Below are 25659 nucleotides of genomic sequence, written 5' to 3' on the forward strand. Positions count from 1 at the left end.
ATTAATACAAGTTGCAAAAACATCATTATATTTCCTAAAACAAAGAGGATAGAGCAGTAGTAAAATTAAATCAAACGACAAAGGCAACTCACTAAGAGTACTGTTTAAAATATATTATTCCATCCAACAACACACAAATAATTAAGTTATTAAATAAAAAATATTTGATAAAATAGTTAGCTTACCCAAAGCCAAAGGAGGAGAATATGATAAAGCAAAATTTTCATTAACATCTTAAACTTTTTTTAATCAGTTATTGTGCACTCAGCTACAACATTTTTTATTTTGCAAAGGTTACTGGCAAAGCCAAAGGAGAAAAATTCTCTCAGGAGAGCTCACTAAACTTTAAAAATACTTTTTTCATATTAAGTATTTGTGTCAAATGATGGAAACCCATTCCATCTGAGGACTGAACCCTTACCTTTCCTTACAAAAAATTCAAGAATATGACTCACTACATCAGATGGTCAGGTAATCAAAACTTCAAATGTGTAAATTTTAAAATACAGTGTATCACCATGATCTAAATCAAACATTAACTGTATAATAAGCTGAAAATAAATGATTGTAACAATTCAAATGTGGTAATGGAAGTGGAACACACACTTGAATGATCTTAGAATTACTAGATCAGCATCTTAGTCCATTGCACCACAGGTCTTTGGGCTAAGGCACCAGGCTAGAAATTCCAGAATTGTTAAACTGCATGTTCAAACCCTGTCACTCCATTTAAACCACCTGTATAGTTAAGTCTAGGTCAAAGTCAAATTTTATTTCCATGACCTACAAGGTGTTAGGAATACCCCTTGTTATGCAAGATTTCATGCAGATTAAAATGAATATGAGTACATAAACTAATATTTAAACTAGTATTTAAATATTACTTATCTGACTAAGGAATATTACATATAATTTAAGTTCTGAGGGACATTTCAGTGTCAACAATTCCTGTATGTAATAAAGAGGTAGGAATTGAATAATTTAGTGGTACAAGATAAAACTGACATGTTAATGTTTGCCAAATATTAACTGTTATATCAGGTTCAAGTGATTTTTTCTTAAGAGTTTTAATCATAACCCTACACCTCAAAGTGGAGAAGTGGCCAAATATGAGTAAAACCCTGCTAGACAGAAAAGCTCTGTAAATGCCAAAACTCTTCCACCTGCTACCAGCAGATATCAGATATATTACTGGAACAAGTAAAGAAGTCTTCAAGAGGAAATTGAATCACTACCATGATAATGTGCCAGATCACCTAAGCTGTGATGGATATGTGGGTCAATAGGTGGTTAACAGAACACCCTGATTGGTCAGGTACTTTCCACGAAAGCCTGGCTGGTAGGGTAGAAGCGTTTTCAAAGTCAGTCACAGATACCTCACAGAAAGAAAACTTTTACAAATCTTTCTTTCATCACACCGGCCATATCCCACCGAGGCGGGGTGGCCCAAAATGAAAAACGAAAGTTTCTCCTTTTACACTTAGTAATGTATGCAGGAGAAGGGGTTACTATCCCCTTGCTCCCGGCATTTTAGTCACCTCTTACAACACACATGGCTTACGGAGGAAGAATTCTGTTCCACTTCCCCATGGAGGTAAGAGGAAATAAACAAAAACAAGAACTAGAAAGAAAATAGAAGAAAATCCAGAGGGGTGTGTATATATATGCTTGTACATGTATGTGTAGTGTGACCTAAGTGTAAGTAGAAGTAGCAAGACATACCCGAAATCTTGCATGTGTACGAGACAAAAAAAAAAAAAAAAAAAAAAAAAAAAAAAGACACCAGCAATCCTACCATTTTGTAAAACAATTACAGGCTTCCATTTTACACTCACTTGGCAGGATGGTAGTACCTCCCTGGGTGGTTGCTGTCTACCAACCTACTACCTAGGCTTTTACAAACTTTTTTTTTTTTTTTCAACAAACCAGCCGAATCCCACCAAGGCAGGGTGGCCCAAAAAGAAAAATGAAAGTTTCTCTTTTTAAATTTAGTAATTTATACAGGAGAAGGGGTTACTAGGCCCTTGCTCCCAGCATTTTAGTCGCCTCTTACAACTCGCATGGCTTATGGAGGAAGAATTCTGTTCCACTTCCCCGTGGAGATAAAAGGAAATAAACAAGAACAAGAACTAGAAAGAAAATAGAAGAAAACCCAGAGGTTTCCATGTCGACCATGAACTACTGTACTCCAAATTAATGCACTATGGTATCAGAGGCCACTCCCTCAACTACCTAAAGTCATACCTTAGTAACAGAGCTCAATATGTGTATGCAAATGATGCAAACTCCTCCACCCAACCAATCACAGTAGGAGTTCCACAAGGAAGCGTCCTTGGACCACTCCTCTTTCTCATCTACATCAATGATCTACCGAATGCATCACAGCTAATCAAACCCATATTATTTGCAGATGACACTACATATGCATTTTCCCACCCAAACGCAGTCATTCTAGCAAACACAGTCAATTCTGAATTACAGAAAATATCTGCCTGGATGATGACTAATAAACTTACCCTGAACACTGATAAAACCAATTTCATTCAGTTTGGAAACAAAGCTGCAAATGATCCAATTAACATTATGCTAAATGAATCATCAGTCACAAGACTCACAGAGGGAAATTCCTAGGTATCCACCTTGACAGTAGCCTTAAGTTCCGAACACACATACAACAAATCACCAAGAAAATCTCCAAGACTGTAGGCATACTATCAAAGTTAAGGTACTACGTTCCACAATCAGCTCTCCCGGCACTGCACCATTCACTCATATACCCTTATCTTACATATGGAATTTGTGCATGGGGATCAACAACATCCAATCACCTAAAACCCCTAATAACCCAGCAAAAGGCAGCAGTAAGAATGATAACAAATTCTCACTCCCGCCAGCATACTCCACCAATTTTCAAAAGTCTGAATCTGCTTACCATTAAGAACATCCATACTTATTCATGTGCCTATTACATACACAGAACAACACACGCAAATATAAACCCCCACTTAAACTTTTCCTCACCAACCTAAACAGGACACATGACCACAACACAAGACACAGATCTCTTTTTGATATACCTCGTGTCCATATCACACTGTGTAAAAACTCTGTGCACATAAAGGGCCCCAAAATATGGAATTCATTACCAGAAGATATTAAAGTAACCCAGTCTGAAAATCAATTTAAGACTCTTCTCAAAAGCCACTTAATCACCCTAGACTAAATGCTAAATACTCAGTACACATTTACTCACCTATGTACTCCCACATCATAACTGAAACAATTACATTGAACCTTTTATCTATGATTGACAGTAATATAATTGAATCACTGTTTTTCACAAAAGCATTTTAGAATAAAAATACGTATATCTTTGTATTATACAAATTTTGATTCATTTATAATTAATGTTCTACTGTACAGCTATGAAATAATTACTTTCCTACTGTACAACTATGATATACTACTCCTTAGTATTAAGTAGAATGTAAGCCAATAATGTTAAGTTGGCCCATAATGCCTAGGCATAATAGAGGCTCTCTTTGCATTGCAACCCAGTATTGTATATACACAATCTCTATGTACTGTTTGCAGACATTAAATAAATAAATAAATATATGCTTGTACATGTATGTGTAGTGTGACCTAAGTGTAAGTAGAAGCAGCAAGACGTACCTGAAATCTTGCATGTTTAAGAGACAGAAAAAAGACACCAGCAATCCTACCATCATGTAAAACAATTACAGGATTCCGTTTTACACTCATTTGGCAGGACAGTAGTACCTCCCTGGGCAGTTGCTGTCTACCAACCTACTACCTAGGCTTTTACAAATCTTTCTTTCTTTCAATGCACCAGCCATATTCCACTGAGGTGGGGTGGCCCAAAAAGAAAAACAGAAGTTTCTCATTTTAAATTTAGTAATATATACAGAAGGGGTTACTAGCCCCTTGCTCCCAGCATTTTAGTCGCCTCTTACAACACGCATAGCTTACAGAGGAAGAATTCTGTCCCACTTCCCCATGGAGATAAGAGGAAATAAACAAGAACAAGAACTAGAAAGAAAATAGAAGAAAACCCAGGAGTGTGTGTATATATATGCTTGTACATGTATGTGTAGTGTGACCCAAGTGTAAGTAAAAGTAGCAAGATGTACCTGAAATCTTGCATGTGTATGAGACAGAAAAAAAAAAAAGACACCAGCAATCCTACCATCATGTAAAACAATTACAGGATTCCGTTTTACACTCACTTGGCAGGACGGTAGTACCTCCCTGGGCAGTTGCTGTCTACCAACCTACTACCTAGGCTTTTACAAATATATACATAATTACAAACATGCACAGGGAAACACTCTTGGAAATACCCATCAACAGTTGTGCGGCCATGAAGGGGTTGTAATGGGGCTGAAGAACCCCCCCCAAATACAAATACTTTATATTTTTTAAGTTAATGCTTAATTTTCACTATTATACTGACTTGTCACCACAAAACATATATACATGTACTGACAATCATGTTCTTAAAGATTTCTTAAATTTTTCAGCATCCTATTATATTTAAGCTTCCTCCCCAACCCTCCAGAAATGAAATCTTGGATTTGCCACTGGCCACCAATTTTGAGCTATAATGGTCAATCCATTTAAATTTTAGGCAATCCTGAAATCATATAAAGAATAACATGTATAATCCAGGTGGAGTTGGATACCATGAAGGAAGTTATACACCTTTCCAGAGTCTAACCAATGGTTTCAGTGAAACTTAGTTGAGAAAATACAATTTTTTATTCCCTCCATTTCTGGGGAAGGATCAAGATAGAGATTCTCACACTGAAGACAGGATACCACAAGCTTAACTCAGCCCCTGTAACTATAAACAGTTACAGTAACTATAAACAGGTACTGTTTATAGTTACTGTAACTATAGACAGGTACTGTAACTATAGACAGGTACTGTAACTATAGACTGGTACTGTAACTATAGACTGGTACTGTAACTATAGACTGGTACTGTAACTATAGACTGGTACTGTAACTATAGACTGGTACTGTAACTATAGACTGGTACTGTAACTATAGACTGGTACTGTAACTATAGACTGGTACTGTAACTATAGACTGGTACTGTAACTATAGACTGGTACTGTAACTATAGACTGGTACTGTAACTATAGACTGGTACTGTAACTATAGACTGGTACTGTAACTATAAACATCAAAAGGAGCAAAATTTCATATTTTTCCGTAAGCATCAAGGTCAGTAGGTAGTGCCACTCATCCTACAAGTGAACATACTGACATAGAAGCAGTATATCACAGCCCAAATAGTTGACACACCAATGGAGATGTCAACTCCATCCTTGGCTGCAACACACGAACAGTATAACAATAGAATGACTGCATACAGAAACTCAAACAAATACAGTATGATAAAAGTGCGAGTTGGGATCAAAAGAGACAAGAGTTCTTTTCCACCCTTAAAAATCATTTTATCATTCTCCTAGCCAGACTTTATATTTTGGTTTATTTTTACTTTTAACTTTATAAATCTGACCAATCAAACTTTTAATAAAACAACTGTAATCATGAAAATGTAAAGATAAATGCTTTAATATTGCTTTTCTGTTTTGATCATGTCATTTACAACAAGATACTTTCAAGCAGGTGGACATTATTCTGGTATAATATTAACATTACTCTTATCTAACCATACAGCCAGAACAATGACTTAGCAACACTGTACACTCTGTTAAGTATTATGTCACTCCATAAAACAAGCAATAATGCATACTACTTCAGTGTTAACTGTTAAGAAATGCTCTCAAATGCATCCAAGTTAATTTCTATAAAAAACCTTCTTACGTTTCCGAGGCCATTCTGATTTTGGTTGAGAATAATAATCTTCTGTGATTCCTGGAATATTAAAATTTATACTTGGTATATAGATTTAGATACATATTGTACTGACACGAGGGGGAAAAATCTGAAGCTACCATAGTACACTACTAACAAAATTATTCCAAAAATTGCAGAGCAAGAAAATTATCAAAAGTTTATTTAGGAGGTAGGTTACTGAAAGCAGTGAAGAGTTTTTACGAGGATAGTGAGGCTCAAGTTAGAGTATGTAGGAAAGAGGGAAATTTTTTCCCAGTAAAAGTAGGCCTTAGACAAGGATGTGTGATGTCACCGTGGTTGTTTAATATATTTATAGATGGGGTTGTAAGAGAAGTAAATGCGAGGGTCTTGGCAAGAGGCGTGGAGTTAAAAGATAACGAATCACACACAAAGTGGGAGTTGTCACAGCTGCTCTTTGCTGATGACACTGTGCTCTTGGGAGATTCTGAAGAGAAGTTGCAGAGATTGGTGGATGAATTTGGTAGGGTGTGCAAAAGAAGAAAATTAAAGGTGAATACAGGAAAGAGTAAGGTTATGAGGATAACAAAAAGATTAGGTGATGAAAGATTGAATATCAGATTGGAGGGAGAGAGTATGGAGGAGGTGAACGTATTCAGATATTTGGGAGTGGACGTGTCAGCGGATGGGTCTATGAAAGATGAGGTGAATCATAGAATTGATGAGGGAAAAAGAGTGAGTGGTGCACTTAGGAGTCTGTGGAGACAAAGAACTTTGTCCTTGGAGGCAAAGAGGGGAATGTATGAGAGTATAGTTTTTACCAACGCTCTTATATGGGTGTGAAGCGTGGGTGATGAATGTTGCAGCGAGGAGAAGGCTGGAGGCAGTGGAGATGTCATGTCTGAGGGCAATGTGTGGTGTGAATATAATGCAGAGAATTCGTAGTTTGGAAGTTAGGAGGAGGTGCGGGATTACCAAAACTGTTGTCCAGAGGGCTGAGGAAGGGTTGTTCAGGTGGTTCGGACATGTAGAGAGAATGGAGCGAAACAGAATGACTTCAAGAGTGTATCAGTCTGTAGTGGAAGGAAGGCGGGGTAGGGGTCGGCCTAGGAAGGGTTGGAGGGAGGGGGTAAAGGAGGTTTTGTGTGCGAGGGGCTTGGACTTCCAGCAGGCATGCGTGAGCGTGTTTGATAGGAGTGAATGGAGACAAATGGTTTTTAATACTTGACGTGCTGTTGGAGTGTGAGCAAAGTAACATTTATGAAGGGATTCAGGGAAACCGGCAGGCCGGACTTGAGTCCTGGAGATGGGAAGTACAGTGCCTGCACTCTGAAGGAGGAGTGTTAATGTTGCAGTTTAAAAACTGTAGTGTAAAGCACCCTTCTGGCAAGACAGTGATGGAGTGAATGATGGTGAAAGTTTTTCTTTTTCGGGCCACCCTGCCTTGGTGGGAATCGGCCGGTGTGATAATAAAAAAAAAAATATATAAATTTTATTAGTGATTTCTAGGGATTCATAATATGCAAAAAGAAAAGAAATTCTAAGGGAGGTCAATACATCAAAGAGTCATTAATCCAGTTGGAAACAACTCTTCAAATGTACCAAATTACTAATTTAAAACAAAATGAAAATTTAATAAATTTGACAAACGGAGCCTTAGACAGGTATTTGTGATGTCACTGTACATGTTTAATGGGTTTATAGGAGGAGGTTGTGAATAAAATAAATCCTAGTGCTGGGGAGAGGGTCAGGCCTAAAAAATAAGGAATTGATACAAGAGTGGAATCTGTCACAAGTGTGCTTTGCTGATGGCACACTGTTTTTAGTTGGCAAAAGTCTAGCAGAGTATGTATTACAATAAAATGAGAAGTGATCATAGAAAAGAGCAGGTTGATGAGAATAAGAAATCCAGGCAACTTTTTTTTTTTTAGTGAACCAGCCATCTCCTACTGAAGCAGGGTGACCTTAAAAGAAAAATATAAGTTTTCATTTTTACTTTTAGTAATTTATATAGGAGTACTAGCCTCTCACTCCCAGCATTTTAATTGCCTCTTACAACACATGGCTGATGAAGAACAGATTCTTATCCACTTTCCCATGGAGAATCTAGGTAATATAAAACTGAATATCAAATTGGAAGGAAGTTGTATAAAGAATGTAAATGTATATTATTATATACATGAGATTTGATGTATCAGAGCAGATGAGTATGAAAAACAAGGTGTTCTCACCTTACTCATCTTTTCATGACTATATCTTACTCTCAGGAAAATTGCTCAACCCTCACCAGCTTTCTAATTTGTGCTTTTTTTGCACTCCCTCATTATTGTACTGTATATATCTATATGCTGTGTTTGAAAGTAGAAAGCAAATACAGGAGTTGGTGATTTTTATGTATAGTTTTGTTATCAAGCAAGTATAAAATTTTTTGAGGTTCCAGAAAGTACAGTAGGTCCCTCATAAAGATGCTCTAATTTATGATGATCTGTCTTACATATACTGGCACTCTGTAACAAAATAATTACAATACAAATATGGACTCATCCTTCTGAATGATAGGACTATGTATAAGCAAGGCAGTAGCAGTATTTAATGTAAATACTGTACTGTATACTATATTGTAGCCTTTATGTTTACTATAACATGCACACATTAATTCAACAATTTGATAATATTTACAAATGAAAAAGAACAATACTGAATGTACAATACTCTTAGGTAAAAATACAAAATGAAATTAGGTACAGAATAATACAAATCAGGAATATAGCATCAATTATAACAAGAGTGTCTATGGAAAAATAGGTTCCAAGAGCCAAACACTCAAGTTACAAAAAAAAAAAAAAGGTCAAATATTATTGCACAGAAGTTAAGCAATGAAATTGAAAATAAACTAATAAACCCATACAGGGTTAATTTTGTCTCCATTTTTCTTTTTGCCACGTGGTTTATATGTTATCCTTTACACTAATGAAGGTTTCCGATTAAAAGCATTACAAAGAAATTGAAAAATGACTTGCAAAAATCATAGTTTTAGGACTGGTTTGCTATGTGCTCAAAACCTTTCCATTTATCAAAAGAAACTGAAAAATCTATTATCTTACTCTGACACCCATCTGGATTTTCAGAAGAGAAGTTCCAGTAGCCAGCTTTACAACGGTCACACTTTAAGCCACCAACATTTGTTTTACAGTGGCACCGGCCGGCAATTAGGCCACCAGATATGTCAGTGCGAGAATCACATATGGCATTGTCTAATGATCCTCGAGTATCACAGTTGCAGGCTAGAGAGTAAAAAATCTTTATTAATAAAAACTTGACATGGCAAAGTACTAAATACGTAGCTCCCTTTCAGCGAATATTTAACTATTACAATTTGTTTCATAATAAATATAATATTAAGTTACTGTATATTTGCTGGAATATATTTAATATCTATCTGCTATGGCAGATGCAGATACAAGGAGGAAAAAAAGTACCTACGCTGGCATATTTCAGGATCCCGTATATCTCTATTGGGATCTTGAAAATAGAATGGGAGACATTCTTCACAATTGCGACCCTGAGTGTTGTGAGTACAGTCATCACATACACCCCCAGAGATACTTCCTGTGTCTTCGTAGACTTGTGGATCAAAATGACACAGTGATGCGTGATTGTTGCAGTTACATTCTGTGTGAAAAATATTAGTTAATTAAAATTTATATAAGAGCTATATCAGGATATATTATTTTCATATAGTCGGACTTGAGTCCTGGAAATGGGAAGTACAATGCCTGCACTTTAAAGGAGGGGTTTGGGATATTGGCAGTTTGGAGGGATATGTTGTGTATCTTTATATGTGTATGCTTCTAAACTGTTGTATTCTGAGCACCTCTGCAAAAACAGTGATAATGTGTGAGTGAGGTGAAAGTGTTGAATGATGATGAAAGTATTTTCTTTTTGGGGATTTTCTTTCTTTTTTGGGTCACCCTGCCTCGGTGGGAGACGGCCGACTTGTTGAGAAAAAAAAAATCAGGATATATTTATTTGTATTATTTTTTCTAACATGTAACCATATTTTCTAAGTGGAACAATTGGACATTTTAATATTAATTTTTTTACAGATGCAATAACTCTTGATTGTCATAGTCACAACAAATATAAAATTAATAAATGAGAAAAGAATTCTCATGAAAAATTATAGTATCCAAAAATAAAAGAGCAGTTTCAGAATTACAGTAGTGCAAAAAATAAAAAAGCAGCTTCAAGATGGCAATCTTAAGCATATCGTAATAAGAGGTTTTAATGCCTGATACACTGAAATATCTGGTGCATATTTTTAATGAAGTCATCCTCTCAAGTAAGGTAGAACATGGCAAGTACACGTATAAGCACAAAAATCCTGTTTTATACACTGACAAATTAAGGCAGCCAGACCTTTCTAAGCTGAAGTCTTCTACAGTATATATATCTGGTAACATTAAGTATGAATTTTGAAAAAGTTAAGACAGAATACATTTCAATTCTGATATTTATTACAATAATCAGTTCGATGAAGAGCCAATACATAGTATTACAAAAGTAAATTAAACAAATACACATTTTACATACTTTTACAAGCATTGGATTCTTTTCCAACAGCAGGTCTCCAAGGTAAATCATTGAAGAAGTCTTGACACTTTTGACAATTAAGACCTATAGTATTGTGTGTGCACTCACAGCGGCCATGAACCATATCTGCTCGATCTTCTACGCCTGGTAATGGCAGGCAGCGTGATGCATGCCCATAGCATGAACAAGATCCTCTTACTACCATATCATATATGGCATAATAATATTTTTCCTAAAAGGAAAAAAAAAAGCTTCTGTAGAAAAAAAAATACCTTAACCCTTAAACTGTCCAAACGCAGAGCTATGTTCACGTGTGTAGCGCTCCGATCGTAGATCTACGTTTTATTTTACATGCTTTCAACCTTGGCATGATAAACCTGAGTTGCCTAGACATGAGAGAATGAGTCTGTGCACTCAGTGTGCACAGTATGACAAAATTCGGGGATGCTTGAAAAAATGCGCTCTACATTTAAAAAAAAAAAAAAAAATCCAAAATATTCAGAGCGGTACATAAGTGAACACTGATCTACGTTTGGACAGTTTAAGGGTTAATTACAGAATTATGTACACAGAATTTATGGTTATTGCATCTCCATGTTATTTAATCTAAGTACAGAGTATGGGTATAAAGACAATGTGCAGAACCTTTGATGGTGCTAGTTTTTTTACTCCCATAGCCTGGTTTATATGTTGCTTTCCTGGTCAAACAGGCTGTTGCCACTTACATCTCACTGGCCCACATATTCATCAAAGCTCAGTTTATCTGGCACTTGGAGGTATTGTAACCATGCTTCCCTCAACACTGAACTTTTTTAAATTCATTTTAAATTTAAAGTCATTTTAAATTCAACAAACTGGAGCTAAATCCAAGAAATTGGAATTACACTTCTCAATCTTGATTACCTTCCAATCCCCAGGTAATATATGATCTCTAAGAGTTTAGTGCTTTCCCTCTAATTATAAAAGTTTAAGTACAGTACAGGAAATATTACCTTAATTTCACGTCTGTTGTCAAGAAGTTGATCCCCAAGAGTATGAAGTTTGGTAAAGTTGACACGTAAATTGGTAATTTTCAGCAAGTTCTGAACTTCATCACTGTATGGGTTTTCTATCTCAATATTTGGTGGAAGAACTCTGAATATCACCTTAAAAAAGAAAAAAAAACAGAATAAATGAGCTAGTACTGTACACAAAAACTTCTAGTCAAAGATTACTTCAATTTGAATGTTGCAGTAAGAATGAAGCTGGAAGCAGTGGAGATGTCATGTCTAAAGGCAATGTGTCGCATAAATATTATACAGAGAATTCGTAGTGTGGAAATTGGGAGGTATGGAGTTACTAAAAGTATTATTCAGAGGGCTGAGGAGGGGTTGATGAGGTGGTTTGGTCATTTACAGAAGACGGAGCAAAATAGGAAGATTTGGAAGGTGTATAAATCCATAGTGGAGGGAAGGAAGGGTAGGGGTCATCCTAGGAAAGGATGGAGAGAGGGGGGTAAAAGAGGTTTTGCATGCAAGGGGCTTGGACATACAGCAGGCATTTATGAGCATATTAGATAGGAGTGGAGACAAATGGTTTCTGGGACTTGATGAGCTGTTGGAGTGTGACCAGGGTAATGTTTTGTGAAGGGATTCAGAGAAACTGGTTAACTGGACTTGAGTCCAGGGGGTGGGCAGTACAATGCCTGCACTTTCAAGGAGGGGTTTGGGATACTTGGTGTTTGGAGTGACATCTAAAATGTTGAATCTGCGCACCTCTGCAAAGACAGTGATAGCATGAATAATGGTGAAAGTTTTTTTTTGTTTTTGGAGGGGGGGAGAGAAAGGTCACTCTGTCTCAGTGGGAGATGGTTAGCGTGTTAAAAAAAATTCGAAATAAATTATTTTTTTTTATTAACAAATTGGCCGTTTCCCACCAAGTGCAGGGTGGCCCGAAAAAGAAAATCTTCCATCATCACTCACTCCATCACTGTTTTGCCAGAGGCATGCTTACACTACAGTTATAAAACTGCAACATTAACATCCCTCCTTCAGAATGCCAGCACTGTACTTCCCATCTCCAAGAATCAAGTCCGGCCTGCCGGTTTCCCTGACTCCCTTCATAAATGTTACCATGCTTACACTCCAACAGCACATCAAGTCCTAAAAACCATTTGTCTCCATTTGCTCCTATCTAACACACTCACGCACGCTTGCTAGAAGTCCAAGCCCAAGAATAAATTATATTCACACAAATGGCCAAGAAAGTGACCTAGGAATCACCAATAATAAAGGATTGTTGCCAGAAGATCAAACTGAAAGCTTGAGCAACTCTGACGCATATTTTGACAAACTTTAGAACAGCCATTAGGTATATTTTATGGATGGAAAAATCCTAAAAATGCTGCTTACAGCATATTTTACCAAAATTAGAATAAGGAGCACTGGTATGGTGTCCACTTCTAAAACAAGGGGACAAGCTAGAAAAAATACAAAAACAAGCTACAAAATAGCAGCCAAAGCTTAAGAACATTATTTATGAAAAAAAGTTGAGAGCATTAAATACACCCTCGGTAAATAGGAAAAAAAGAAGAAACATGATAATTACATTTAAACTATTAAAACAGCAATAAAAAGAGGCCACAATTGTAAAATGAAAAGAAAAAGAGGTACTAAGAGACAGTTTTCATAAACAGTGGTAGAACACTAGAACTAGATCCAAAAGGTGATGGTATGCAATACAACCACTGAATCTACAACTGTATTACTGTAGCTACAAAATGATAATCAAAAATAAATAAATGTATTTTATGACAATCACAGTCTCATGTATAAAGGAGTACTGTATTTTACTTAACTGCAAAAGCTGAAAACTAGTATTAAGCTTGCAAACTGCTCAGATTTCATCAGTGGCAGTACAGTATACATTTTTAGATAGAGAACAACTTTTGGAGACCACTTCATAAAGAGGAATAAAATAAGTCCACTGAACTGTGACAAATGGAGGCAAATTAATTAAAACACATGAATGAAAAGATACACAAAATGAAGGGGATATAAATGGTCCGAGATCCAATACTGTATTAACCATTTATTATATTAAAATTTTACGGATTACTTTATCTCTTAAAAAGAGACTGGTGAAAAGTGGAAAAGTTAATTTTTTAAACTACTGTAAAAGTTCCAGGCTGAAAAAATCCACAGCCTACCAAAGATGTCTGAGCAACATAACATATACAGTATTAGAGAAGAACTTACTTCACCCTCTGTGGATGGTTCAACAGCTGAATAACGCGATTCACAAACTACATCATTTATAGAGGATGGAGGACCCTGAGGGATTCCTGGAAAAGCTTCAGCACAATCATAAGCGAAGTATCTGTACACCTGTGAAAAAAGCATTAATAATTAATTAGCTTTTATAAGCCTTATCATCAGAAAACAATAATAAATACAGTATCCCTACCACAATTAACTATTCTTATCTTCCACTACAATATACCGCAGTGATACCTCAAGGCTTCTTCTATTTTACACTGTTTAATCATTCAAGTGAACAAGATAGTTTATTGTTTTTACATATAAAACCTTTGTGATGAACAAACTCAGTTAATTAGTTTCATTATCTGATTACATGTGCTATACTTGAATTTTCTCATGGCATTGTAAACTAAGTGTGGTTGTGGAAATAAAATAATTAGAGGCAACATTCTAGGATTAAAAGCAAAGATATTTTAACCCTTTCAGGGTCCCCAAGCCCTCTCTCAGACTTGTTCTCAGGGTCACCCAAATTTAAAAAAAAAAAATTATTTTTTCTTATGAAAAGATAATCTTTTCCCTATCATAATGACACCAAAAGTATGAAATTTGATGGAAAACTTACGGAATTATGTTTTCACGAAGTTAGCGGTCTCTACGATGTTTACGCATCGGCGATTTTGCCCACTTTGAGCCCTATTTTCAGCCAATTCCAGTGTACTAGTCGACAAAAATCATAACTATTTCGCTAGAACTCCATTTTTTCTATCGAATGAGTACAAGAAATCACCCATTTACCGATTTCAACTATCCAATACAGTGGTCAGAATTTAGCAATTTTGCCAATTTCACACAAATTTCAAAAGATGCCAATTTCCAAATAGGGTCCAGAATAAACAAGAAAGACATTCCTGGCACTAAAATAACATTTCCTCTGTTCATTAGTCACGTCCCCACGCCCCTCTTACATTCTTTTGCTTTCCACTTTGAATTTTTTATTCTCACAAAAAATAGAAGATTTACTGTTATGCAGACTACTAAATTAGTGTAGAAATGGTATAAATAATATCGGCTCACTTGTGAAAGAATATTAGACTCGCCAGTTGACGTGTATTGGACGCTTAGCATGATTTGTTTACTTCTGAACTTTGGTAAAAATCGAACATTTCTGTTACTTTGAGCTCAATTTCAAGGTACTTTTCATTGTAAAACCAGTCAAAATCATCTCAATTTCTGTAATATGTCTTCCATTCTAAAAACTGAGACCAAGAAAACTAGAATACAACAATAAATACCATACAAAAATATAGTGCAAAGTCGCTGTTTTAATCCAAAAACACGGTCAAAGTTTTTTTTTCTCATTACGCACTGTGTGCTGCAGGACTTTTTTTATACTGCACACACTGACCACGTAGACCCATTCTTTCATATGTAGGCCTACCAGCTTTCTCTCACTAGATTTGAGGGCGCTAGAATTTAGGCGTACTAGTACGTCAAAAATCCTGGTGCGTAAGCCGTACTAGTACGTCCGAAACCCTGAAAGGGTTAATGCTGTGAAATATTGTAATGGGTGGTAAGGTACTGCAAGAGATAACTCACAAACAAGATGCCATAGAGGCAAAAAAATTAAAAGACAACAGATCAGGGAAGAAAGGTGCTAAGGCTCTTAAAATGGATTATGATAGGAAGAGCTGTGATTGGATGTATGAGGGTATTAAGGTTGAATCAGGACATATGAAGAGGATGATGAATAAATATGTTGAATGGAAAATACAAAGGGCGAGTGATGGAAAAATTAACATCAGGGAGTAGTGGAGAACACCACCACAGTCATATAGGCTCTTCTGTAATGGTTGCTTAATCCTTCAAAAGTGCCTTGATGCTAAAGAGCTATTGATCTAAGAAACTGGAGCAATCTTTCCCTGCCCTGAATTAAATGTGATTATTCCCTATTTCCCCAGGTCTGAAATTACCCCTACAGTTGAGTGCTTCCCCATGAACACAGTAATAATAAGTTTCTTTTGAGGGAAGATCCAAGAAGGACCAAGATTAAATAATGGCTACTAATGCACTCAGATTATAACCAACTAAACAAAACAAAAATGAGAATAAAGATAGAAAATCATGAAAATACCTTCCATGTCTTTCCAAAGTCAAAAGATCTCTCAAAGAGCATAGCAGCAGGTCTAAAGGTTCTGAATTTGATTATAAGATGTGTAAAATGAAATTCTGCTTCCAAGTTCAGTTGAATGCTAGCATCTTGTAAACCATTTTCACTTTGCCACCACGAACGCCGCTGAGTACTAGAAATTGAAAGGTAAACAATACATAAGCAAAAAAGTGGGTTGATTAAAGTACTTAACATAAAATAAAAAAGATAATAAGTCCACAATTAAAAACATATTCATAAATAATGACCAATAATACTCATACAGTAGAGATGCGAATACATTACTGTACAGTATGTGTATTTGTTTACTCATCCCAAAATACCCATCCCACCATCCCACATAAATTTTTTTTTTTTTTTCAACAAGTCGGCCGTTTCCCACCGAGGCAGGGTGACCCAAAAAAAAAAAAGAAAGAAAATCCCCAAAAAGAAAATACTTTCATCATCATTCAACACTTTCACCACACTCGGACATTATCACTGTTTTTGCAGAGGTGCTCAGAATACAACAGTCCAGAAGCATACACATATAAAGACACACAACATATCCCTCCAAACTGCCAATATCCCAAACCCCTCCTTTAAAGTGCAGGCATTGTACTTCCCATTTCCAGGACTCAAGTCCGACTATATGAAAATAACCGGTTTCCCTGAATCCCTTCACTAAATATTACCCTGCTCACACTCCAACAGATCGTCAGGTCCCAAGTACCATTCGTCTCCATTCACTCCTATCTAACACGCTCACACACGCTTGCTGGAAGTCCAAGCCCCTTGCCCACAAAACCTCCTTTACCCCCTCTCTCCAACCCTTTCGAGGACGACCCCTACCCCGCCTTCCTTCCCCTATAGATTTATATACTTTCCATGTCATTCTACTTTGATCCATTCTCTCTAAATGACCAAACCACCTCAACAACCCCTCTTCTGCCCTCTGACTAATACTTTTATTAACTCCACACCTTCTCCTAATTTCCACACTCCGAATTTTCTGCATAATATTTACACCACACATTGCCCTTAAACAGGACATCTCCACTGCCTCCAACCGTCTCCTCGCAGCTGTATTTACCACCCAAGCTTCACACCCATATAAGAGTGTTGGTACTACTATACTTTCATACATTCCCTTCTTTGCCTCCATAGATAACGTTTTTTGACTCCACATATACCTCAACGCACCACTCACCTTTTTTCCCTCATCAATTCTATGATTAACCTCATCCTTCATAAATCCATCCGCTGACACGTCAACTCCCAAGTATCTGAAAACATTCACTTCTTCCATACTCCTCCTCCCCAATTTGATATCCAATTTTTCTTTATCTAAATCATTTGACACCCTCATCACCTTACTCTTTTCTATGTTCACTTTCAACTTTCTACCTTTACACACATTCCCAAACTCATCCACTAACCTTTGCAATTTTTCTTTAGAATCTCCCATAAGCACAGTATCATCAGCAAAAAGTAACTGTGTCAATTCCCATTTTGAATTTGATTCCCCAAAATTTAATCCCACCCCTCTCCCAAACACCCTAGCATTTACTTCCTTTACAACCCCATCTATAAATATATTAAACAACCATGGTGACATTACACATCCCTGTCTAAGACCTACTTTTACCAGGAAGTAGTCTCCCTCTCTTCTACACACCCTAACCTGAGCCTCACTATCCTCATAAAAAGTCTTTACAGCATTTAATAACTAACCACCTATTCCATATACTTGCAACATCTGCCACATTGCTCCTCTATCCACTCTATCATATGCCTTTTCTAAATCCATAAATGCAATAAAAACTACCCTACCTTTATCTAAATACTGTTCACATATATGCCTCAATGTAAACACTTGATCTACACATCCCCTACCCACTCTGAAACCTCCTTGCTCATCCGCAATCCTACATTCTGTCTTACCTCTAATTCTTTCAATTATAACCCTACCGTACACTTTTCCTGGTATACTCAATAAGCTTATTCCTCTATAATTTTTACAGTCTCTTTTGTCCCCTTTCCCTTTATATAAAGGGACTATACATGCTCTCCGCCAATCCCTAGGTACCTTCCCCTCTTTCATACATTTATTAAACAAAAGTACCAACCACTCCAACACTATATCCCCCCCTGCTTTTAACATTTCTGTCATGATCCCATCAGTTCCAGCTGCTTTACCCCCTTTCATTTTACATAATGCCTCACGTACCTCCCCCACACTTACATTCTGCTCTTCTTCACTCCTAAAAGATGGTATACCTCCCTGACCAGTGCATGAAATTACTGCCTCTGTTTCTTCCTTAACATTTAAAAGTTCCTCAAAATATTCTCGCCATCTACCTAATACCTCCATCTCCCCATCTACTAACTCCCCTACTCTGTTTTTAACTGACAAATCCATATTTTCCCTAGGCTTTCTTAACTTGTTTAACTCACTCCAAAATTTTTTCTTATTTTCATTAAAATTTCTTGACAGTGCCTCTCCCACTCTATCATCTGCTCTCCTTTTGCACTCTCTCACCACTCTCTTTACCTTTCTTTTACTCTCCATATACTCTGCTCTTCTTATAACACTTCTGCTTTGTAAAAACCTCTCATAAGCTACCTTTTTCTCTTTTATCACACCCTTTACTTCATCATTCCACCAATCACTCCTCTTTCCTCCTGCCCCCACCCTCCTATAACCACAAACTTCTGACCCACATTCTAATACTGCATTTTTAAAACTATTCCAACCCTCTTCAACCCCCCCACTACTCATCTTTGCACTAGCCCACCTTTCTGCCAATAGTCGCTTATATCTCACCCGAACTTCCTCCTCCCTTAGTTTATACACTTTCACCTCCCTCTTACTTGTTGTTGCCACCTTCCTCTTTTCCTATCTACCTCTTACTCTAACTGTAGCTACAACTAAATAATGATCCGATATATCAGTTGCCCCTCTATAAACATGTACATCCTGGAGCCTACCCATCAACCTTTTATCCACCAATACATAATCTAATAAACTACTTTCATTACGTGCTACATCATACCTTGTATATTTATTTATCCTCTTTTTCATAAAATATGTATTACTTATTACCAAATTTCTTTCTACACATAGCTCAATTAAAGGCTCCCCATTTACATTTACCCCTGGCACCCCAAATTTACCTACTACTCCCTCCATAACATTTTTACCCACTTTAGCATTGAAATCCCCAACCACCATTACTCTCACACTTGATTCAAAAACTCCCCACGCATTCACTCAACATTTCCCAAAATCTCTCTCTCTCCTCTACACTTCTCTCTTCTCCAGGTGCATACACGCTTATTATAACCCACTTTTCACATCCAATCTTTATTTTACTCCACATAATCCTTGAATTAATACATTTATAGTCCCTCTTTTCCTGCCATAGCTTATCCTTCAACATTATTGCTACTCCTTCTTTAGCTCTAACTCTATTTGAAACCCCTGACCTAATCCCATTTATTCCTCTCCACTGAAACTCTCCCACCCCCTTCAGCTTTGTTTCACTTAAAGCCAGGACATCCAGCTTCTTCTCATTCATAACATCCACAATCATCTCTTTCTTATCATCTGCACAACATCCACGCACATTCAGACTTCCCACTTTAATGAAAATGAAGTGTAGCGACAAATGGCACAAAACCAATAGAGAGGAACTTTATTGAGGTGTTCCATGGTGCAGTGTCTCAACAAAGTTCTCCTCTGCAATCGTGTTTTTTCTTCTTATAAAAATAAATAAGAAGTTTCATTACACAAATGGAACCTAAGAAATGCATCTCGTCTCTTATCTCAGTTAATCTTACAATTTTTTTTTATGAAATACTGTAATCTTAAAAATATTCCTTACCATCCTCCTCAACTTCAAGGCAGCAACCTCATTGTGGTGGAAGCTTATGTTGCTTCTTTGATCCAGCAGGTTAATTAGTTAGGCATCCTTGGGTAGGAATAATGGATAGGAACTCATCCACAGCTATGGCTGCTGATAAGCAGTCAAACTAAAAACATAGCTGCTATCAATATAAAACGTCTGTACAGGCTGTCAGCTCCACTCATAGGAACGGATACTGAGGAGTTGCTCTGTGTTATACGGGTGAAGCATTTTTGAAAAAGTGTCTTTCTACAGATGTGGACAAACATTTATGGCACATGTCAGCCCATGCTTGGTCCCCTCATCAATTGGAAGTTGATGTCCCTCAACTTTGGGGCCCAATTACGTATTTGAATTTTTGCACCTCTCACAGGGCTTGTGAGGCTGGCGAGCCTCCACATTCTGGAAGATCTGAAATGACTGATCCACATCATCATGCTGTCCCTAGAAATCTTGCCAACCCCAGTCAATCCAAGAAGACCACAGATGATGATGATGACGACACCACCGCCACCTGCATGCCACTTCACATTCACCATTCAAGTAGAAAAGCTAAAAATTTCAATCTCTTCGCTTCTTTATTGCATCTGTCCCTTGACGAGTTCCTTGGCCTACCTCATTTTCCTGTTTTTTTTCCTATCTTTTACTGCTCCCTAGCAAGTTTGTGAAGTTCCCTCCCATTTCCCAAGTGTCACAACTCAGCCTGGGATTCATGCTATCTTCTTTGATTATTTTCAAGCACATTTTGAAGCTTCTGCAGTGTGCACCAACATCTGTAAATCCTCCAACTGTGTTATATATGCAGCTATTTTTTTCATATTTAATCCAAAAATTGACTATTGCAGATGGCTAGTATTTTCATAGATTGGTTATACACAACATTTGCCACTATAATTCAGATTGCTAGTGTCTGCAACTTCATTTCTTATAATCCAAGACTCTTGAATGCATTGGTGGTAATCTGACCTTTGATTTCTACACCCCTTGATCATGGTCATTCAATGCTGGCTGTAATGTATGCATTTTCAGAAAGCACAAAAAGATTATCGCTTGCTGGGTACCTGGCCATGCTTGTGTTCAGGGCAATGAAGTCTCATACTCCTTCGCTCAATCTGTAGATCATGGCCTTTCAATCTCCCACACATGGCAGAATCATTGGTCTACATTGACAAACAACTGTGTTTCTGTTCACACACTACTCATCCTTTCTATTGTGAGAAATGCCACTCTTCACCTGTGTATTAGACATGCAAGATTCTCACATGATCAACTCGTGGAGGGACACCTAGATTACTTTACTAAAGTTATTAGGCCTTGCCGACGGTCCAACATACTGCATTTTAATTGACTGTCCCATTTAACAGAGTGCATAACTTAATTTTGTACATCTCCTTCAATAGTCTAACATGCTTACTCTATCTGCCCTATATGACAGTTCTGCCTTAATATGGAATCTCTGAGTTCATAACTGAAATTGATTTACAGTACCAAGTGTGCCTTCCTACTCTTGTCCTCATGCTTACCATTAACATTTTTACCTTTTCTCTACATCAACCTCTTCTTTGCTGTGTAGAGTTTGATGACCCCACATGGGCTTAGCATTATCTGGGAAGATAATAATAATACCAGTAACAATCTCCTCACCCCCTCATTTTTTCCTCCTCCTCTCCCTCTCTGCCTCCTTTCCTCTCTCCAAGCATGTTGTTGCTATGTTCACATGAAACCACAAGTCTGCTGCATTTTCTTAAGGTGTTAGCGTGCAGGCTATAGGAACCAGTTCCCAACTCCCCTTAGTTTGAGAAGCAAGGCTAGCCAGCAAAACTGAAAATGAAAACTGCTACTAAAAATATTGCCTAAAACAATCATGTAAGTAAGACAAGTGGCAACTTCCTTTTGGGTTTTTACCACATGACTGAAGTTCACCCACAGGCTGCATACTAGCTAACATCAGCTAGTACTGCTGACCACTCCTCCAAGCAGAAAATTACATTAACTATGACAAGCATTTCTGATATACTATACCATTAATCATCGCTAAAAATAACTTTAATAAAAAAATAACATAGTGACTCCTGCAAACACCTGTCATAGTCCAAGAGAAAGCCAGGCACAAACGTAATCAATTTTTTTTAAAAAGCGCTAATGAAAATTTGTTATTCACTACATTAGCATTCACGCAACTCTACCATTCACGGAATTTTCTTATGGACTGTCCTGTGAATGTAACTGGCCATTCGAGGATCCTTCACAGGTTCCCATCCACAGTGAGGCAGAACATATGAAGGAAAAAATTATATTTTATATATTGTACAAATATTAAAACTGCACAGGTGTGTTTCATTAATTTTGTTAAGAAATATGAACAATTCATTTAAAAATCTAAAAACATGTTTTGGGCTGAATATATTTTCATTTATCCGGTGGTCACCAATGTTATCTACTGATACAATATTTAATGAAATGTAATCCCAGTGAAAGTGAACACTTCGCTATTTACAAAAGTGTTAACAGGCTCACATTAAATTTTGGTAATCACAGTGCACAAGGGATAAATGAAATAACTTTAAAATTTGATTAATAATGAAATAAAATTTAATCTCCAGTGCCGAAGTGAATTTGAAATAATCGCTGAAATCAGTTCAAAATTACTACAGTATATCCAAAGAACACAAAAAACGTAACACGATATACAAAAGTTAACCTGGAGCTTCAGGTACTGTACAGAGAATCTTCTCCAGGTGTACCACATTACTGGTAGTAAAGTGTACGTTCTAGAATCTTGAGTCTTTTTTAAGTGCAAATGTCATTTTCAGACACAAGTATTTACTATCAATATTCCTCTTAGAACATAATTTCTTTCTTCTTTCTTTCAACAAACCAGCTGTATCTCACTGAAGCAGGGTGACCCAAAGAGAAACGAAAGTTTCTCTCTTTAAATTTAGTAAGTTACAGGAAAAGGGGTTACTAGCCCCTTGCTCCTGGCATTAGAATATAACTACGTATATACTTAAATAATAAGATGAAACAGGAATACAAATTAACTTAAGACTAGCTCCCACATGTTAGCAAGTTGGGCATGAATGGTATAACAGCCACAAAGAGAGTGGTTATAACCATACATGTGTCATCTGCAGGCGAGTAGATCCATCCACTTCTTTCAGTGTAACGATGATATAGACTACTAGGCAAGACATTATGCAGCTTTCAGACATTGCAAGGGCAATTGCCACACAATATAGAAACCAACATGGCATACAAAGTATCCCTTTACCAAATTGTAGATCACTTTATGCAGTAATCACTACAGCAGGCAATGATGCTTCTGAAAAAATATTCAATCCTCCTCCTCCCAATATGTGCAATTCATCCTGTCTCAAAGAATACAATGCATCCTCTCTGAAAACATACAATCTGCCTTCTCACTAAATGTGACAAAGTTCATGGTTGAGTGAAAAAAGGGGCACTAAGGGACATTGTAGCAAGCCTCCTTCCTCACCGAGCTCTGGCAGAGCACTGAAGCATGGCATGGTGGGGAACAATGGAGCAAGATGGGCTCCAGTTCACTACGTCATGACAATTTTCCTATGGCGGAAACGCGACTGAAATGTATGCACCAAAATTTTGTGTATAGATTTTTTTTGCAGGTACTATAGGTCCAGAAAGGGATCAAGGATTTTAGGATCAACAAATGGTGAATATCACATGAATGAACTGTGTATTAACAAAATGAATACATATTCCAATCTTATTCTGTCTTTTCAGGAAAGATAACAGAATATTCATTTGGTGTATACAAGAAAAGCACAGTGACAATAATAAAAAAAACTGTCCCTCCTTTTGGTCAGCAACCTCATTTATCCTTCTTACAAACAAATTTGCTGATGTACAGGTCCAGGGCTCATTAATCTTGATTCTTTAAGTATATTAAGTGGAAGGGGTACTCACCGAGGGTCTAATCTGTAGACAATATTATCTATTTTGTGGGAATACTGGGGACTGCCATCCCACTGTGGCCGAGAATCACACCAGAAGCACTTCTTGCGGTCCTTTAGGTGAGACACAATGCAGTACCGCTCCTGTGGGAGGCACAAATCACTTAAAAACACTTAAAACTTAAAAACTCACTTAAAACTCTTCATGTTCCATCCCCTATTCCAGTCTCTACACACCCTCCTTTGTCTATCCACTCCATGCCTTTGTCCTTCCATCCAGTACCCTATCCTCAATTACCAAACTATCACCCTTGTTTTTCCAACTCCCCATCCCTTAACCCTCATATCTCTTCATTCCACCCTAGTCACTTAATAACTATGATGCATAGATAAAAAAAAAAAAAAAAAAAAGGTGTGAAAATGAGCAAAATATACTTTTTTGCTTGTTTCTTTATTTTTTTTCTTTCCAACAAGTTGGCCGTCTCCCACCGAGGCAGGGTGACCCAAAAAAGAAAGAAAATCCCCAAAAAGAAAATACTTTCATCATCATTCAACACTTTCACCACACACACATTATCACTGTTTTTGCAGAGGTGCTCAGAATACAACAGTTTAGAAGCGTACACATATAAAGATACACAACATATCCCTATACTATATGTACTATATACTATATGTACTGCATATGAAAAATTCATTAAAATCTATAATATTAGCCACTTTTTCTCTAAATTACTGCTTTTTAACTGGAAATTGATTCAGTGATTTATGCTTAAAAACAATTGTCATTTTTACTAAATAAGAATAGTGAAAAATGGTGAGCACTGTTAATAAGAGACCTCTAAGCTGAGAGCTGAAGCATAGACAATGAAGACCGCACGAGTACTAACCCTCTTATAAAGGCCACAGGTGGAGGTAGCAGAGAGGCTCTTCTCACGACCTATGAGCAGGTTGCCTGTGGCTGGGTAGCACGAGCTCTGGTCACATGGTTGAGAAGACCGCTGCCCATAACCTGCCACACACATACACACACACACACAAAAGAAAAGCTACATTAGTACTGCCCCTTTCACCTTTATGCTGAGGGGAGAGGAAAGGAAAAAAAATGTTATTATAAGAAAAATTAATATTATTTTACCCTCACATTAGTAACACATACAATCAAATCACTACAATATGTTAACTAATATATCCTAAACTGCATTTTGAGTGAATTCTGGGAAAACTACAGCTATTTTAATATCATTGCAATTCTTTGTTGTAATAATGCAAGAAAATCCTGGCAGAACTTTAACACAGTGAGCAGCAGCCATCACACTACAGCCAAATATGGAACTGTATTTCAGTACCAACAGTTGCTGACAGATGACCATAATGGTTTTTGAGTAGTCTCCTACTTCTAACACTGAAATGCTTGTGAAGGTTTAATGCTTTCTCTGAATAAAAATAAAAAGGAAAAAAGAAAAACAAAATAATGAAAAAAGAAAATTAAAAAAAAAGAAAAAACAAGAAATAAGAAAAAAGAAACCAGCAAAAATGAGATGAAAACCTTGCATTTTCAGAACTGTAATTAACTTGAGAGGAAGCCTCAATAACTGTGGATGACAGGAATTGCAACAATATGATGAGAGAGAGAGAGAGAGAGAGAGAGAGAGAAAGTGAAAAAGAGAGAAAAAGAGAGAAAAGAGAGAAAAAGAGAAAGAGAGAGAGAGAGAGAGAGAGAGAGAGAGAGAGAGAGAGAGAGAGAGAGAGAAAGAAAGAAAGAGAAAGAAAGAAAAAGAGAGAGAGAGAAAGAGAAAGAAAGAGAAAGAGAAAGAAAGAGAAAGAAAAAGAAAGAGAAAGAAAGAGAAAGAAAAAGAAAGAAAGAAAGAGAGAAAGAAAGAGAGAAAAAAGAGAAAGAAAGAGAAAGAGAAAGAAATAGAAAAAGAAAGAAAAAGAAAGAGAAAAAGAGAAGAGAGAAAAAAGAGAAAAGAGAAAAAATAGAAAAAAGA

The 25659-nt window shown here is 36.9% G+C and overlaps 1 protein-coding gene across 10 annotated transcripts in view; it reads right to left on the reverse strand.

Annotated features, from left to right (window-relative positions):
• Window positions 1-25659, reverse strand: part of LanB1 (laminin subunit beta-1) — a 229242-nt gene that overhangs the window by 146980 nt on the left and 56603 nt on the right. For 6 of the 10 annotated variants that reach the window (XM_070094540.1, XM_070094535.1, XM_070094534.1 and 3 more), the window contains 9 exons: window positions 24559-24680; window positions 23682-23812; window positions 15814-15982; window positions 13680-13808; window positions 11436-11588; window positions 10444-10675; window positions 9334-9522; window positions 8955-9134; window positions 5860-5910 (listed from right to left, as the gene is read on the reverse strand). In XM_070094540.1, the coding sequence (XP_069950641.1) occupies window positions 5860-5910; window positions 8955-9134; window positions 9334-9522; window positions 10444-10675; window positions 11436-11588; window positions 13680-13808; window positions 15814-15982; window positions 23682-23812; window positions 24559-24680 (1356 nt within the window). The remainder of the gene's footprint in view (window positions 1-5859; window positions 5911-8954; window positions 9135-9333; window positions 9523-10443; window positions 10676-11435; window positions 11589-13679; window positions 13809-15813; window positions 15983-23681; window positions 23813-24558; window positions 24681-25659) is intronic. The other 4 variants (XM_070094536.1, XM_070094538.1, XM_070094537.1 and 1 more) reach the window with 1 other exon arrangement.

The sequence above is a fragment of the Cherax quadricarinatus genome, chromosome 46, assembly GCF_038502225.1.
Source record: "Cherax quadricarinatus isolate ZL_2023a chromosome 46, ASM3850222v1, whole genome shotgun sequence".
In the NCBI taxonomy this organism is placed as follows: domain Eukaryota; kingdom Metazoa; phylum Arthropoda; class Malacostraca; order Decapoda; family Parastacidae; genus Cherax; species Cherax quadricarinatus.